This window comes from Molothrus ater, chromosome 5 (genome assembly GCF_012460135.2).
Source record: "Molothrus ater isolate BHLD 08-10-18 breed brown headed cowbird chromosome 5, BPBGC_Mater_1.1, whole genome shotgun sequence".
Lineage (NCBI taxonomy): Eukaryota > Metazoa > Chordata > Aves > Passeriformes > Icteridae > Molothrus > Molothrus ater.
Window position 1 is genome coordinate 71,425,074 of NC_050482.2, and position 18,473 is coordinate 71,443,546.

The 18,473-nt window shown below is 45.5% G+C and overlaps 1 protein-coding gene across 1 annotated transcript; it reads right to left on the reverse strand.

Annotated features, from left to right (window-relative positions):
- Positions 1-12,832: 12,832 nt before the first annotated feature.
- LOC118698290 (DNA/RNA-binding protein KIN17-like) lies at positions 12,833-13,990 on the reverse strand. Its single transcript, XM_036401475.1, has one exon. The coding sequence runs from the start codon at positions 13,988-13,990 to the stop codon at positions 12,833-12,835; it is 1,158 nt and encodes a 385-aa protein (XP_036257368.1).
- Between the last annotated feature and the right edge of the window lie 4,483 nt (positions 13,991-18,473).

Below are 18,473 nucleotides of genomic sequence, written 5' to 3' on the forward strand. Positions count from 1 at the left end.
TTGTTAAGGTCAGGCTTTTTCTGTCAAAAAATATTTTGATTTTAAAACTAGATGAACATATTTATAATTTCATGAATTCTGCCCAGAAGATAGGGTCATGCTGACCTTTTCAGAGAAATTATATGACAAAGGAGAAAGTGATCCTGATAGCATCGTGCTACTGGAAAAAAAATCATGTTCCAAAAACTTCATCAAGTTCAACCTCTGATGCACCAGCAGAGTTAAATGATAGGAAAATGAATCATCAAAAGGGACTGATGGAAAAAATATTGCAGAAGAGTTTCTCCCTCTGCAAATGACAGAGAGAGAGAGAGAGAAGGAGAGAGAGAAAGGAGAGAGAGAAGGAGAGAGAGAGAGAGAGAGGAGAGAGAGGAGTTATGCAGTCAGAAAGCAAGAGGCCAGAAGACAAGAAATGTGCTTTTCTTTATGTGCAGCATTTTGATGGTTAGATGTATACTGGCCACACTTGCTCAGAAAAGGAAAATTTGTTTACTTTGTTGGTTACTGCAAAGCTTTACGATAAATTAATTTAATTTGCAACATTCTTTCTTCCACTTCAGTACTATTTACAGATCAGCCCAAGCAGAACTCATCTTAAAATGCCACACCTCAAAATGTGCTTCCTACAAAACATTCTGTAAATTAATTTTCTATAAACACCAGAGAAACATTTGCCATTTTCCTGTACATCAGACTGGTCAGAGGCTCAAGGCAGGCAATACTCAGCCATCATCATGCCAGAATCACAATCCCTGTCCCTCTGCTGTTATTCACATGGGAATTGGTAAGGCACTCCTGCAGGAATACATTTAGATTAGATAAAAGGAGGAAATTCTTCTCTGTGAGGGGGTGAGGCCCTGGCACAAGCTGCCCAGAGCAGCTGTGGCTGCCCCTGGATCCTGGCAGTGTCCAAGGCCAGGTGGGATGGGGCTCTGAGACGTGGTCTAGTTAAAAGGTGACCCTGACCATGGCAGGGGGTTGGAACAAGATTAATTTTAAGGTCCCTTCTAACCCAAGTTATTCTATAATTCTAAATATTTTTATGAAGTTGCTAAATGCAATTTTCCTTCCAGCCTGCCCTGTGCTGTTGGAATTATGATTTGTCAGATATTCAATTTTTTTTAAATAAGAGCCTTAAAATGTTGTAGGGTTTTTGTGTCTGTTTGTTTCATTCTGTGTGTGGGAGTACACCATTTTTCTAATGGGATGTCTATGCTAAAGACAAAGATGCCACAAGTGATTTAAAGCCCTAAGTCACCAGGTGTTTCCAATAACTGATAGTTAAACCACTAGATTTCCTAAGCCCATTGCTCTGACAAGTCATGGTGATACCTGAATTTATCTCCAGCTGCAAAGCCCTCTTGATCAGTATGCCTCCTGAGCAAACTCTGGGTCTGCATGTGTTAAAAACATCAATAATTATACTTTTTTACTCAATTTTTTTCCACAAGGGATTCCTTCTGGGGCTATTCCATTCTGCAAGAATGAGATCTGAGTTGCACATGACACTTGCAGAAGTCTCATATCCATGATATTTCTCCATTATGCAGTATTTAAACTGTCACTGCTGTAAGAAATCAAGGTCAGGGGAGAAGGATCAACTTCCAGGTAGGAGGAACAAATAATTGAAGTTTTGGATTTTAAAATAAATTTCTATGTATCTCCTTAGCAGTGGAGCAGCACTTTCCCCTTGCTAGCAACCTTTGTTGAGTTTGGTCTGAATTCCACATCAGCCAGTGCTGCTTTTTCAGGTGCAAGCATTGTATTTATCCAGAGACACATGTTGGCAAACAGATATGTTTGGTGGGAAAACATGCAGAGCCATCAAACCATGCAAAACTTGGTAACATTCCAGGAAAAATTTTGTATTGTGGAGTGGAAGAGGTGACCCCACAAAGGAAAGAATAAATTTGTCAAAAATGAGTTTGTCAAAAGGAAAGAAGAATGTGGCCTACAAAGATCCTGAAAGAAAAGTACAGTCACTGCAGAATATCCTTATCTCTTCAAATGATAGATTTTTTACTCTTTTCATTAAGTCCTCAGTTAGAGCAACCTGAGATAGGCTTATCACTTCTGTACAGTCAAAATAAAGTTACACAGAAAAACAGTAGATTATCTTGGTTCCATTCCTTACTCGGAATGATCAAGCTCCATTTCCAGAACTACAAATCACAGCATGACTTTTTGCCATCCCTTGCTTACCTGTGAAACATGGAAAGCATTTGGAGATCCTGAGATGAAAGTGGTCTTAGCACACCACAAAAATGAATGACACAGAACAAAAAAAAAAAAAAACAAAAAAAAAAAAACAAAAAAAAAACCACAAACAAACCAAACCACCAAGAAAACAAAAACAAACAAAAAACTCCACAGAAAAATAAATTGTTTAAGCAAATATGTTTAAAGTAAATCTAGTTTATAGTCACAATGCTACTAAATCCCCTGGTTTAGAATGCAACTTCTTACATATGGAAAAACTACAGCCAGAGTTTTAAAACATTACATAGAAACCATGTACTGAGTGAAATTCTTAATGGCAAGGCACCTGTGGCAGAAAAGCAGGAAATAACCTAATGTACAATAAAACACTACAGTTGTTCATCATAAGCCCCTGAAGAAATGACAGAAAAATAAATCAGTTCACAGAGGAAGTTTCTGTCTCAGTTCTGAGAGTTTTATTTATCAACAAACAAGTTGAGCTCTGTGACAAGACTACATTAAGGGAACTATTAAGCTAAATGTGCCCAAATGTTGTTTGTTTTACCTATCAAAAGTTATTAGTGTCAGAACCAAGGCCAACATACAGGCTTGGAAAGAGAGACACAAAAGCTGGTTGTTTTAGGCTGTTCTTTTAAATCACAGCTAAGACTCTGCATGGATAGCAGCTTTTTTTCTTAAAAGCTAACACAAGTCAGGAGACAGCACAAAACCTCAAAAATTTAAAGGTTAAATCTTTATCTTAGATGAAAATCACCCTGGGGGGAATTACGTGTACATAACTAAATAACCAGTGAACATAACATATATATACATTTATATTTATATATAAAACGTGTGGATACCCTGGCTGCCTGGCCACATCAACACAGAGACATTGCTTGGCCCAGCTGGCCACAATGGATACCCAAATATGTTCTGCAGACATAAGGTGTGTGATGCACCTGCTTTAGAATTATCCACAATATTCCCTTACATCATATTTCTTCCAGAGGTAGATGATTCAAATCTTGGCCCACAAGCAGAGGAACGAGGGGCATCTCTGACCACATCTAAACTGCCAGCTCCCTCCTGCATTGATGGTGTGTTGAAACTTTGCAGGGAGAGGCAGCAAAACCATTTGAAGGGTGGCTCCTAACAACTTTTGGCAGCAGCCCTTGAATCAAAATACACCCAGCATTGCACCAGGGATGGATCTCAGCTGGAACTTGTTGCCCAAATCCAGGAGGCAGCTCAGGGGCAATCTTCTACACAATGAGCATGAGCAGAGCACCAGGAGATGGATGAGAGGTGCAAAGAACTGGAGATGTACAAAAACCTGCAGATAAAGAGATTTCTGGCAGGCACTCACAGGCTGGAATTCCCTGGTGGTCCCTCCCTCGCCTGGGAGCTCCACTGCTGCCAGCCTGGGAGCCCTGGCAGCTCTGCCTGTTCCTGTCCATCTGTGGCCTTCCCTGGAGCTGTGGGAGCCCTGTGGAAGCTCTGGCTGTCCCTGTTCCTGTCCCTGTCCCTGGTGGGTCTGTGCCCTTCCCTGGAGCCTCTTGGTGAGATTCCCTGGATGCACCTGACTCACCACATGCCATACCTGGGTCTGCTGACCAGCCCCTTAGCCAGGACCCACAGGAGAGGCACAAACTGCATGAGGTCACCCCAACTCCCGGTTTGTTCCCCCCTGAGCGCAGCTCTGCTTCCACAGCCCCCTCAAGCAAGACTGCTCTCCTCACATGCTCCTGCCCTGCCAAAAAGTGTTGCTATCACCTTAGAAAATCTAGACTCTTTTATTAATAGTGCAGAGGAAGCATTGTTCTGGGAACAGCATCTGTGAGTGGTCAGGACAGCAGGAAATAAGCAGATGAAGTGACGCTGGCTGTGGCAAGGATGCTAGAGTGGAGAGGAGGGAGGGAGGGGAAAACACTTATACAAATATAAAGCTATATGGAGAAAAACAAATTTTCTATCCTATCCTGAAAGCTAATCACTTCCCAAAGCTGAATTGCCAGCCAGATGCTGAGGTGGCTCTGTGCTTGACCTAGCTGGAGCCAGGCTTCTCTTCACTGTGCCCATCTGTCCAGGGGCAGTGCAGGTGACAGGAGAAGAGGGTGCCTGCAAAGGGAGCAGTGTCACAACCCCTAATACTGTAAATTTCCCTAGCAGAACTAATCCAGGCTGCCACGGGCAGTGGCAATTAATGGGAAGTGACACAACTGTGTGGTCTGAAAATGAGGTAATAGAATAGAAGTGTCACTGTGCTTCCCAGGGCAATGATAAATGATGTCACCTCTGTTTCAGGATGTTCCAGGTGAGACGCAAGCTTTAACCACACAAATTAGAGAAGGAGAATGAAAAGGTATTACACCCAAGAATAAAAAAAAATAGGTTACTGTTGTATTGCTTGCATTCTTGCTGTGCACCACCTCACTGCGCACACTGAGAATCTCTGTGCTCTTCTCCCTGAGCAAACAGGCCTTGCTCCATACTAAGAACACATCCATTCCAGCTATTATTTTGCTCTCCACATGGTTGACTCACAATGGGTGGGCTACAGAGTGGCTACAAGGCTCAGGTAATCCTTAAATGTTATTCACAGAATTCCTCATTTCTGGGGAAACTATATTGGCTTCCCTCAGCAGTCAGTTGATCCAATTATACTTTTCATATGTCTTTCAACCTCTTTCTAAATTCTGGGTTTGTTTAGGTATTTGTTTTTGTCCAGACAATCTTAAAGAAATGGGGAGCTATCCAGATTTCATTTTGAAAAGCTAGCACTAACACAAGCCACACAAAGGGTTTTACATTAATATTTTATTTGGCAAATACACCAATCCCAGAACAAATCATAGTATTCATAAAGTAAAATATTCTCCATGCAGATTAGCAGTCCCTTCACACCAGGAGGTTAAAAAATGAGTACATTGTCTGCTTCCAAGAAAAAAAGGCCTGCAAAATGGTATGAGAATTGAAAAATGCAGAATTTGCATTTTTCTCCCAGCCAGCTACTCACATACAGGTGCCTTACAAAAAACAATTAGAAGGGCTTCATATGGCATGCTTAGGTGTATACAGGGCAATACTGATTTCTCTTGTTTTAACTGAAGCACTTTCTGACTGTGAATTAACTAGAGACCATCAGAATCACAGGTCATCTCAGACATGTGAAGTCTCATGAAAAGTGTTCATGAATGAGGTGCTCTTCAGAAGCTCACATCTTTTCTGCTTTCCCCTAACAAAGGCAAGCTTAAAGATTAATGTTCCACTAAGAGCCAAAGCAAAATAAACTTCTCACAGATCCATGGTAATAATGTTTACTCGCACTCACAGAAATGAAAGCAGAACCCAGTCAACATATTTTCACTGGCAAACTCCTGAATGTTTTTGCTAACTGCTGTAGTTTCAACTAACAAAAATATTATGACAGCACAAAACATTCATTTAGCTGGTATTTAACTAGGCATTAATTTATTTTCAAGTCCAATGTGTAAAAATTACAATGCTTGGCACACAAATGTTTCTAGAGGGAAAATCCTAGTGGTAATCATTGCAGAAATAAAGAAAACGTACTAATCTCTGGATATCTCGTTGAAGAATACACCAAAAGCAGCTAAATTCTGCTTTTGAATGCACTGAAATGACAATAGAATGCATGAGCATATTGTAGAGGCATTTCCAAGCAGCCTAGTGAACATTTAGGAGTCAGCATTGCACAGAGCAGCTCAGCAGGTTCAGGTGTGTGCTGCAGTGGGGGTACAGCCTGGTCTTCTCCATCCTGCACACATCCCTTGGCCTCAGGATGAATTGTAGCTCGAAAATGTAGAAAATGCAGTGAGGAGTCTGTGGTCAGCTCCCACTCAGCACAGGCGATTACACCACCTGCATGGCCTTGCCTTTATCTAACGCTGCAGCGAGTTCTCATGAGAACATCTCTTTGTTTGACAGCAGAAATGATTAATAGAAATGTTTTCAGCCAGGAGAACCCTATAAGAGCCCCAAAGACCGCGGCGCCGGGTACCCCTTCCACCGAGCAGCACAGCACAGCACGCTGCGCCCCGGCTCCACGGCACCGGGACTGAGCCTGCACCGCCCGGCATCCCAGCTCCCGCCCGGCGTTCCCAGCTCCCGCAGAGCCGTAAGATCATCCCCACTTCTCCCCTCCTAGCTCTGCCCATGGGGGTTTGCTCGGCACTGCAGCTCCTGGGGGACCATAGCTCCAGGCATTCCTCCGGCCCGCTGGAGGCTGGATTCCCTGGGAACAGCGCTCCGGAACGGGATAGGGCACAGGGATACCTTGGGAACAGCTCCGGAGCGGGATAGGGAGGGATCCCATGGAATCGCCGCTGCGGAGCGGGCACAGGGAAGGATCCCTCTGGAAAGAGCGCTCCGGAGTGGGATAGGGCACAGGGATCACCTGGAATCACCGCTCCGGGGCGGGTACGGGGAGGGATCCCCTGGGAACAGCGCTCCGGAGTGGGATGGGGAGGGATCCCCTGGAATCGCCGCTCTGGAGCCGACATGGGGAAGGATCCGTCTGGAAACAGCGTTCCGGAGTGGATACGGGGAGGGATCAACTGAAAACAGCGCTCCGGAGCGGGACAGGGAGAGATACCCTGGAAAAGGCGCTCCTGAGCGGGACAGGGAGGGATACCCTGGAAAGAGCGGTCAGGGGTGGGCACAGGGAGGGATCACCTGGAATCGCCGCTCCGGAGCGGGCACAGGGCACAGGGATCTCCTGGAAACAGCGTTCCGAAGCGGGACAGGGAGGAGCCCCTCTGGAAAGAGCGCTCCGGAGCGGGATAGGGCACAGGGATCCCCTGGAAAGAGTGCTCCGGAGCGGGCACCGGGAGGGATCTCTCTGGAAAGAGCAGTCCGAAGCGGGACAGGGAGGGATCCGCTAGAAACAGCGCTCCGGAGCGGGACAGGGAGGGATCCCCTAGAAACAGCGCTCCGGAACGGGATAGGGATACAGGGAGGGATCCCCTTCAATCGCCGCTCAGGAGCGAGCACAGGGAGGGATGCCCTCTGGAATCACCGCTCCGGAACAGGCACAGGGTACAGGGATCCCCCTGCAATCGCCGCTCCGGAGCGGGTAGGGGGACCCCGGGCGGGCTGGGACTTTGGTGCGGGTGATGTCCCCGGGCTGTCCCCGGCTGTCCCCGTGGTTGGGGACAGTGACACCGCAGCCCGACAGAGCCCGGCTCAGGGCGGCCCTGGCGGCCGGGCCCGAGCGGCGCTGACCCGAACACGGGCCGGCTTCATCCTCCCCGGCCGGCAGCCGCTCCCCGTGGCTTGGGAAGCTCCCGGCCCGGCGGTGCCCCCTCCATGGGGGCTGTCCGGGGGGAGCGGTGCGGGACGCGCCCATCGCCCCGGGCCGCTCGCAGAGCACTGCTGCGGGGAGAAGGGGGGATGCGCCGGCGGGAAGGACACGGCGGTCATTCGGGAAAGGAATGGGAAAGGAGGGTGGGTTTGGGTGTGGGGAGGTGCCTCTTTAGCCTCCCAGCCTCTCCCGGCTGCGCCGCAGTGGGAAGGGGATGAGCGGCCCCGTCCAGGGATGGCTGCTGCTGGAATATCGGCAGTGGGCTGTGCCTCTCCTGCAGCTCATCTCTCGACGGTATCCAGACCCTGAGGGATGGAAATACGTGGCCATTGCACCAAGAATGAAGGGATGAATATTAACCTGTGGGTGGCGGGGCGGGGGGAGCAGAAAAATTGGATTAAGAAGTTTCTCGCAGCCTGAAGGCTGCCCAATTTATCGTGGGTGATGATCATCACTGGTGAGAAATGCCTGATTTACTGCTTAATAGTATTTAACTAGGCCTAGGGAAAATAGTCCTTCAGGGTGTCAGGAAAAATCAGGAAAATCCACAAAATCCAGAGATTTATGTCCAAAAAAGAGACAGAGGATCCCTGCAACTTTATTTGAATAAAGGGAGAGAGCCCACTGGGGCAAGGTTTTGGAGGGCACAGCCTCCTTTAATCCTAAAGTCCCGGCAGCATGTTGCCCTCTTCCTTTCCCCATTGGCTGAGGTGTAAGGAAGGTACAGCCCACCCGAACCACCTACCACATATCCTGCCTTCAACCTGTCATTTCACCCCGAAGTTCGGAAATTCAAGCTTTTGCACACCCTTATCTGCTTCAGGAGCCAAGCTCTGCAACAAACCTGCTGCACTAGAGACACTCAGACCCATTTCAAAGCCAGTAACACCCATAGCTTCACCCATGGAATTGTTTGTAAAGACATTAGCTCTCCTCTCAAGGGCATCACCCTCTCAAACCCGGGTGCTGGCTGTGGGAGACATGAGGGTGCTGTGTTGGAAAATCCCAGCTCTACAGAGACTGAGAGGTATTTTAAAAGACTTTATTCTATTATCAGTCTCATAGAAGGGTGAGACATAACACTCATCACCATTCTATCAGAAGCCACCCTATTTCCTTGGGGCAGAGTGATCATGAAATAATAGAGTTCTCAATATTTGGTGAATATTTGGCACCAGTAAGACTCTTACATAGAACTTCTGGACGGCAGACTTTGGCCTGTTTAGGAGACTTATTCAGAGTGTCCCTTGGGAAACAGCCCTTGAAAACAAAGGAGTTCAGGAAAGGTGGGCATGCCTCAAAACAGAGATCTTGAGGGCACAGAAACAGACTGTCCCTGTGTGCCAAAAGATCAGTCAACAGGGTAAACGTCCAGCCTGGCTGGGCAAGGAGGTTTTGGAGGAACTTAGGAATAAAAAAGGATGTATCAGCGTTGGAAGGAGGGTCGGGTCTCTAAGAAGTATTCAAGAAGACTGCTGGAGCATGCAGAAAAAAAATTAGGGAGGCCAAAGCTCATTTTGAACTAAGAATGGCAACTTCTGTAAAGGATAATAAAAAAATGTTTTTACAAATACATCAATGCTAGAAGGAAGGGTAAGACCAGCCTTTGTTCTTTATTGGACAAGGGAGGGAACTTAGTATCTGCAGATGTGGAGAAGGCAGAAGTGCTTAATGTCTACTTTGCCTCAGTTTTTAGTGGGAAGATGACTTGCCCTCAGGACACCTGCCCGCCTGGAATGGTTGATGGTGTCAGGGAGCAGAATGGTCCCCCCATTATCCAAGAAGAGGCAGTCAAAGAACTACTGAAATGCTTGGATGTTCATAAATCTATGGGACCTGATGGGATCCACCCCAGGGTAATGAGAGAGCTGGCAAATGAGCTTGCAAAGCCACTCTCCATCATTTACCAACAGTCCTGGCTCACTGCTGAGGTTCCAGATGACTGGAAGCTGGCCAATGTGATACCCATTCACAACAAGGGCGCAAAGGAGGATCCTGGTAATTATAGACCAGTCAGCCTGACCTCAGTACCTGGCAAGATAATGGAACAGTTTATATTAAGTGCCATCACACAGAATTTACAGGATGGCCAGGGTATCAGACCCAGTCAGCATGGGTTTAGGAGGGGCAGGTCATGTTTGACCAACCTGGTCATCTTTTATGACCAGGTAACCCACCTAGTGGATGCAGGGAAGGCTGTAGATGTTGTTTATTTGGATTTCAGCAAGGCCTTTGACACTGTCTCCCACAGCATACTCCTAGACAAGCTGGCAGCCCGTGGCTTGGACAGGAGCACTCTGTGCTGGGTTAGGAACTGGCTGGATGGCCGGGCCCAGAGAGTGCTGGTGAATGGTGCCTGCATCCAGCTGGCGGCCAGTCACCAATGGTGTCCCTCAGGGCTCTGTGCTGGGGCCAGTTCTGTTTAGTATTTTTATTGATGACATGGATGAGGGTTTAGAGTCTTTCATTAGCAAATTTGCAGATGACACTAAGCTGGGAGCATGTGTCGATCTGTTAGAGGGACGGAGGGCTTTGCAGAGGGACTTGGAACGGTTGGATGGATGGGCAGAATCCAATGGGATGAAGTTCAATAAGTCCAAGTGCCGAGTCCTGCTCTTTGGCCACAATAACCCCCTGCAACGTTATAGGCTGGGGACAGTGTGGCTGGACAGTGCTCAGGAGGAAAGGGACCTGGGCGTGCTGGTTGACAGTTGGCTGAACATGAGCCAGCAGTGTGCCCAGGTGGCCAAGGAGGCCAATGGCATCCTGGCTAGTACCAGGAATAGTGTGGCCAGCAGGAGCAGGGAGGTCATTCTTCCCCTGTACTCGGCACTGGTGAGGTCACACCTTGAATATTGCGTCCAGTTCTGGGCCCCTCAGTTTAGGAGGGACGCTGAGATACTTGAGCGTGTCCAAAGGAGAGCAACGAGGCTGCTGAGGGGCTTGGAACACAAGCCGTATGAAGAACGACTGAGGGAGCTGGGGTTGTTCAGCCTGGAGAAAAGGAGACTCAGAGGTGACCTTATCACTCTTTTCAACTTCCTGAAGGGTGACTGTGGTGAGCAGGGGGTATAGTAGAGGAAATGTATTGTACTTAAATATCTGTATATAGGCTTTGCCCCGGGAGGACCCGGTTGTCCTTGATGGGCTGCAGCTGCGATGTGCTTAATTGGGCTGCAGCTGTGACTAATGAAGATAACTGGGATAAAAGGGGGTGGGTTAGCCAGTTAGGGAGAGCCTTGGAGGGGTCCTGACTGAGAGGGAGCAGCATGCAGAGGGAGTCTGTGCCGTGAAGCTCTGCAGCCGTAAGCCTGCACCGAGGAGGTATGGGACTTTAGAAATCTGATAACAACAGTATGGGACTCTAGAAATAGAACAACAACAAGGGGGTTGGTCTCTTTCTCCAGGCAGCAACAGACAGAACAAGAGGAAACAGTCTCAAGCTGCACCAAGGGAGATACAGGCTAGAATGAAGGAGTAAGTTTTTCACAGAAAGAGTGGTCAAGTACTGGAATAATCTACCCAGGGAGGTAGTGGAGTCACCATCTCTCAATGTGTTTAAGAAAAGACTGGATGTGGCACTTGGTGCCATGATCTAGTTGAGGTGTTAGAACATGGGTTGGACTCAATGATCTTAAAGGTCTCTTCCAACCTAGAAATTCTGTGAGTCTGTGAATACCTTATAAAGTCTTTTTCAGCCTATTAGCTTTTGCTAACACTTCTAACCCAAATCATCTATTTTTTATCCCATGTGGTCTTGCTGCAATGCATCTTTCAAAGTTCTGGTTCTCTGAAATATCTGGTCTTTTTGCAAGGCTGTCTTTTGAAACTTGTTTCTAGCTCAATCTCTCTCTCAACAATGTCATCTCTATTCCATGGCACAGCCCTGCTAGGCCTGTGAGAAACGGGATGAGCTGTGGCATGCAAGAGAGTAAAATTTGGGAGTGAACCTGCAGCAGGACAGGGGCTGGCAGCTGAAGTAAAACTTTTTAAAGGTTAAAAAAAAAATCTGGCACCTTGCCAGGCTGTGCCCAGGCTGCAGATGAGCAGCACCTGGTGTTGGGGACGTGTACAACCCTCCCTGTGATGGCTAATGCAGGAATGTGCATGTGTCCTGAGCTGTGTGTGACTGCTGCTTCCTTCTAACAGGTGCCCTTTTTCATGTCTGTTTCATCAGTGCACGTTTTATCATGTGCAATTAACTCCTATTAATTGTGAGAAACAACACTCACTCTTTAAAATTTGTAGAAGTTTAATAATGGATAAAAAGGACAATATCTAGTGCTGTGGTGCTTGGGTGCTGCCAAAAGCACACTGTTAGCTTAAAAAAATTTTCTTATATACTTTTAATTACATTGGTTAAATTCATATGAATGAGGTTATAGGTATTCAAACATTCCTGTGGTTTTACATCTTCTGGGAATTCTGTTGCTTTGTTTTACCTTTGACTTGTCTGCAGGCCATCCTGTGGATCAAATCAATGTATTCTATTTCTTCCGAGGTTCCATTCTGTTGTTCTGACAGTTCCTGAAAACTGGAGAGTCAGTAGTAAATCCTTCTCTTGGTGTCCTGATTATTGTCACTGTTATCTCATCATTCAGATAAGATAATCCACAAATAAATGGAATCAGTGTAGCTATTTCACAACTATGAGTTAGTGAAAATAAAAATATTTAACAGTACACAGTTTCTATTTTAATATTATGCAAAGGACTAAGCTATAATATATTTATCACAGTACTATTTATAAACTACCCATGAACAGAACATTGGCTGCAAAGCTGACAAAAAAAAACTGTCAAAACCTGCTTTTTATACTATGTTAAAGCAGTTAAAATGGGTTACAAATAGTACTATCTTAAAATCATTTTGATCAATAATAACTTGCAAAAACAAATACATCAATGTGAAAGCCAATACTTATATTGACATTTATAACATTGTTTGCAAGGTTCACTCTACTATTTATTAGATGGTGAAGGCACACCAAGGAAAAGCAAGAAAGAAAAATCCAGAGTCAATCAATCCAAACCCAAATAAACTGAAAACTATTTACATGGAGATAGGGGGTATAGGAGGGGGGTGTGATAAAGGGGTAAGGGTAAAAAGGAGTATGAACTAAAGGTTCAATAGCACTTTACAACATTTAAACAGAACAGCATTTAGCTTAACTTAAAACTTAAATGTAACAATTTAGCAAAGGACTCATTTAGGATTTACTATTCTACAGAGCATTGTGTCTGCCTGAAAGATGTCAGGAAGAAGGCTTTGAGAATTCAAATCTTCTCTGATGCATGATTTAGCACCTCAGGCAAGTTTGGAAACATCTTCATACTGGATATCTTCAACTCTGTGCCCTTTTAAAGGTCCTGAGTCGATGGTTATTGTCACTGAAAACCTCTTCTCATTGATGGACTCCAAAATGCCTTCATTTCCCCTGTACCCACCGTTTAACACCAGTACTTTCTTGCCTGGTGCTGGTATTACAGTTTCTAGATGTGTCTGATCGAGCTTCAGTTTGTCCCCAGAGTCAATCACCTTCACGATTGCTGTGTATTTGTCAATCACTTCCTTAACAACTGCCTTCTTCCTGTGGTACTTCCTTTCGAGCTTTTTTGTCACAATTCTTACAATGATGTCAGTCTGTAGCCAGTAGTCTGTTCGAGATGTTCTTTTCTTCTCCTCTTCAAGCTCCATCATCTCATCAAGTGCAGATTTCTTCTTTTTCTTTTTGGGTTGACCAGAGCAATAAGCTGCTCCTGCTCTTTTAACTGCACCCTCCACCATCTTCAGTGCAAGGACACTTGTTTGAGAAGATGCTGCAACTGAAGTACTTGATCCTTTGTTTAATTTAAATGTAACTTTTTCTTTGTTTTCTCTGTTCAATTCAGTATAGACTGGCATTTCCAGTTCTTTCCCCTCCAAACCTCTTCTAACTTGTTGTTCAATTAATTTAGCAGTTTTTTCTTCATCATCAAGGTCCTGCTTCTTCTTCCTCTCTTGCTCCTGCTGCCTGTGAATGGTCTCTGGGTCCCTGTCGATGTACTGGATGTACCAGCCTTTAGGCGTCTCATCAACCCTGCAAAGCCCTTCTCTCCCCAGCCACTTGGTGAAGTCAGTCAGGGTCTCCCACTGTGTGGCATTCATGTGGATGTGCTCCCGATGGCTGATGTACTCGTTGTACACAACATTGTTGTGCACTCTCCTTGTTCCAAACTGCCTCCTGAGCAACTCCAGGAAATCCCTTCGGAATTCCTCGGAGAAGTAATCCATGAACTGCTGGGGGTTCTCAGCAGCCAGCAGCAGCTGCCTCTGGTGGGACTGGGACATGCAGTGACACTTGAAGCCATTCTCGTCACGGCACTGCTTCTGGCACATCTGGCAGTACCAGCGCAGCTTCTGCAGCCCCTTGGATTTGATACGGTTGGAGATGGCCTTGGGGCTGAGGAAATCTGACTTCCCCATGACACCAACCCTGTCCTGATCCTGCTCCCAACCCTGTGACTGTGCAGATCCTGCCCCTCTGGAAACGGCAGCAGCCAATTACTTAATAGTAATATACCTACAGCCCTATCTTACTTTAAAAAATTCAAGTGCTTAAGAATTTTGGAACCACAACTCTGGAAAAAACAAAACCCCTTTGTGCTGGTTCGAAAGCAAACCAGTGGGAGATCCCAAGTCACAAATAAAATGAAGTAGTACAAAAACACTGCCAGAGTCAGAATAGACCTGACCTCCTGTGGGCCAGGGTGCTGGCAGAAGTCCCATTAAATGGTGGCTGTAGCCCTCCTGCAGTAACAGATGTGGTTCTGGAGGAGCAGGGATCCTGTAGAAGGGTGGAGTTTTACTCTGGAGATCCAGTGGTGCTGTAGATGGGCCTTCCTCTGGGAATGCAGTGGAGAGAAACCTGCTCCTCTGAGAGTCCAGTGGAAAAGGCTGCTGTGGTGTTTCAAACTTGACATTATATCCAGTTTGGAATGCCTAGCTCCTCCCCCTGGGTGGAGCATCTCACAATGGGATGATGGAATTTTATCAGCCATGCAGGGACACTTAATGGCCCATTAACAGAAGATGACCCCCTGGAGGGAAGATGGGTCCTGGAAGAGATAAGGAAAACTGCCCCACCTGCTTTTAACAGATAGTAATAGTATACATGCTTTTGGTTACATCTTGCATTGCAACCTAAGGCACCTCCAACAACATTTTTAAAGTTAGAGAGTCAAGGCATTATTTTATTATCTGGCCAGGATGTTGTTCTGGCCAGCATGTACCACAGAAAGCATCTCATCCACACATATAGCCCAGTTGTCCACAGAGAATTAATTATTCTATCACATACTGCTTTTACAAGATTTTTCAGATGTTTTATACAGTCAAAACTCATAGAAATTAATTCAGTTGGCATTCATTAGTCCCAGGTTGCAAAGTTCTTATATTTGGTGGCCTGTTGGATCTGTATTTCTTTCTTTCTGATGTTAATTAGATTTTCATTCCTTGATTTTCTTATCAGGCTTTTCAGGAGGTATCTCCAACTGTGCCAGAGGCAGACTCTGGGGTAGGTGTTCCTAAATGGCTGCTGATGTTCTGTTGAGGGCCTTTATTTCTTTGGGGCTACTCCCAGTCTGTTGATATGCTGAGTTCATCAGGCCTCACACAGATAAACAGTGCCCTGGAAAAAAGCTTCAGTTCCCTTCCCCCAGGGCAAAGGTGAACAACCCTGGTTGAAGTTATATAAAAATTTTTTAAACTTATATATTTTCCAGCAGGAGAACCTATCATTGCCTCACCTGGGGACTGGTTTACAAACAAGGCTAGCCAAATTGGGATTCTGTTATGGACAAATTTACCTGAGCAACTTCAGAGCAGCTGTAGCTGTGGCAAGCATTTCTCCCACATTTACTATAGCATAGGCACACTTGCAGGCACACAGGCATAAAGAGTCTGTACAAGGTAACTGCAAAAAATTCCCCTCAAAGGCAGTGAAATATTCACTTCAGATCCCTGTGACTGTGTTCACAGGGGTTCTTGGATGAGGGAAGAGACGAGAATGTTGACTCCATGATCAGAAGGCTTGATTTATTATTTTATTATATATATATTACATTATAACTATACTAAAAAGAAAAAGAAGGATAGGGTTTTCTCAGGTGGTAGCTAAGCTAAGAATAGAATAAGAAGAAGGATAACCAAGGCAGCTCTCTCAGACTCTGTCCGAGATAGCTTGATCCTTGATTGGCCATTAATTATACATATCCAAGATGGGCCAATTACAGGTGGGCCTGTTTCATTCCACAGCACCATATAACCAGTATACATTCTGTCTCTGAGGCCTCTCAGCTTCTCAGAAGGAAAAATCCTAAAGAAAGGATTTTTAGTGAAAAGATGTCTGCGACAAATGCCTTTTTATCTTTTTATCGCCTTGAGGAGTGAGGGTCGCAGCCAAGGATTCATCAGGGATTCTCTGAGAGCAGTAAACTTGAGAGTTCACTCACTGAGAGGCCCCACTCAGAGGGAGGTTGCTGGTCACAGCCTCTGCAGTCCAGAAGGGCTCTCAAGGTCCCATTTTGGACCACTGTTTATAGGGTAACAAGACAGTGGGCATATATGTGTGTATATGTCACAGATGAGACAGCCACAACACACAGTGTCACCATACAATATCAGAAAGCTTCAACCCATACAGAGTAACATCATTCCACTTCAGAAGGCTTCAAGCATCTGCCCTTCTTGTTCTTTAGCCCAACCTTTTATACCCCTCATATTTGTGCATTGCACCTGTGTGCCCTCTGTTCCCTTCTGTGGTTGGTCAGTGCACCTGGGCACAACTTTACATTGTACATGTATTTTATTTATGCCCAGATACACTTTATTTTTACATATTATTTTAATAGAATCATGGAATGATTAGGGTTGGAAGGAATCTTAAAGATCGTCTAGTTCCAGCCTGCTGTTGTAGAACTTCTGCTTAAGGTCATTTAGCCTTGTCCTGTCAGTACATGCCCTGACAAAAAATCCCTCTCCAGGCTTCTTGTTGGTTCCTTTAATGCACTGGAAGGTGGCTGCAAGGTCTCCCCAGAGCGCCCCCAACTCTCTCAGCCTGACTGTGGAGCTGCTGTGTATGGGGACAGGGCAGCACCTCACCAGAGCAAGGTCTGACCCATCCCCTACACACATTCCAAGCTCCCAAGATGTCTCTGAAGAGATCACCTTTCCCAGTCTCTGATACAGGTAACTCCAGCCTGAAATCTCTCTCAATGTCATTGAGTGGGGCTTATTCTCCCACCAGTTTACTTAGAAACCAGCATATCTTTTGGCACTTAGTGTGAGGCAAGAGAGAGAAGTTGGAATTGCAATTTTTTTCTAAAGCATTTGTGTATTGGGGTACACAAATACACATGATGCCTGATGTATTCACATGGATGTTGGACTTTACCCTGTATCTATTTCCACACATGGGGAACTATTTGTTCATCATGATGGCCTTTTTAAGGCCACAGAGAGGAATCAAAATTTCTTTGTTAATATGCTATGTTTATTGCATGCTAACATCAGAGACAATGAATTTAATTTGGAATATATATTCAATGTTGTTTGCCTGTTCTAACCAGATGTCACCTTTGCCAGGCCTGGCATGAGCACCTTTCTGTCACAATTTCTCTCTTCTGTGCTTATCTCAAGTTCCTACTGTGGTTCATCTTATGGCAAGTTCCTTCCACTGTGATCTTGACAGTGTTTAGGACAGGCAACTGTGCTCTTTAAGTCCTCACTTAATCTCTGGAGGTCCCTTCCAACCTCAGCCATTCTGTGACTCCAAAGGGAATATCCCTTTGGTCTGTTAGGGTCAGCTGTCCTGGATGTGTATCCTACCAACCTCTTGCCCATCCCCTGTTCATTCTGGCCTTTGGGGGGGAAAATTATTCACATTGAACCTACTCCCCTTGGCTTGGAACCAAGCCACCACACTCTCTCTGCTATGCTTATTTGAGCAGAAATGACCCCTTGTCCTCCTTCCCCCTGCCAATCATGTAAGGTGGGAGAGAATAACCTCTGGGTCCTGGCCACATGGCTATCATGCTACTGCAAAAATTACCCATCCTGGCTGGAAGAAGGACAGATTGACCATCTACAGCCTCTCTGGGTAATCTGTTCCAGGGTTTCACCACCCTCAGTCTAAAAAAATTTCTTCCTTGTATCTAAATCTGCGTGTCCACACCACAGAGGCCCAACAGGCCTCAGAGTAGGCGTCCACAGAAACAGGAACATATTTAAGGGACCAAATTCTGAAACATGAGTAATGTCAGATTGCCACAGCTGATGAGCTTGTAGCCCTCGGGGGTTTGACCCATCCTGGGTTATGGTGGCATGTTGCTGAGAATCAGAGCACGAGGCAATGGTATCACGTGCTGCTGCAGATGTAAGATGGAATTGATGTCCTAGGGCATGAGCCCCTTGATGGAAAAACTGATGTGACTGAATTGCCTGGTGTAATGTATCTGGTACCAGGGCAGCCCACACCGGGGCTGTTATCTGCACAGTCATTTCCTTCTACAATGAACCCAGGCAAGTTGGTATGACTATAAAAATGAAGAAGATAAACTGGTGCAGTTTGTTGGCATAAAGTATGCCATAAGGTTCTCAGCAAATAATTCCTTTTTATTTACCTCTTTCAGAACAGCACAATCTAAACTACAAGCTCAATTGCTTACATATTGAGAATCAGATACAACATTTCAATTCTCATAAGGCCATCAGCCTGGACATCAGTCTTTCCAGTCTCTGACAACCACTTGTTTTTCACCCTAGGAATAGATGGTTGTGTTAACAAACACTCATTCTCAAATGTTTTCACATGGGAACTTGCAAACTGCTTAGCTCCTCTTAGAAGTGACAGGCCAGCTAATTTAACAAAGCAAGGCCTGATTTTATGAGGTCTCTCTTTTATAATTTC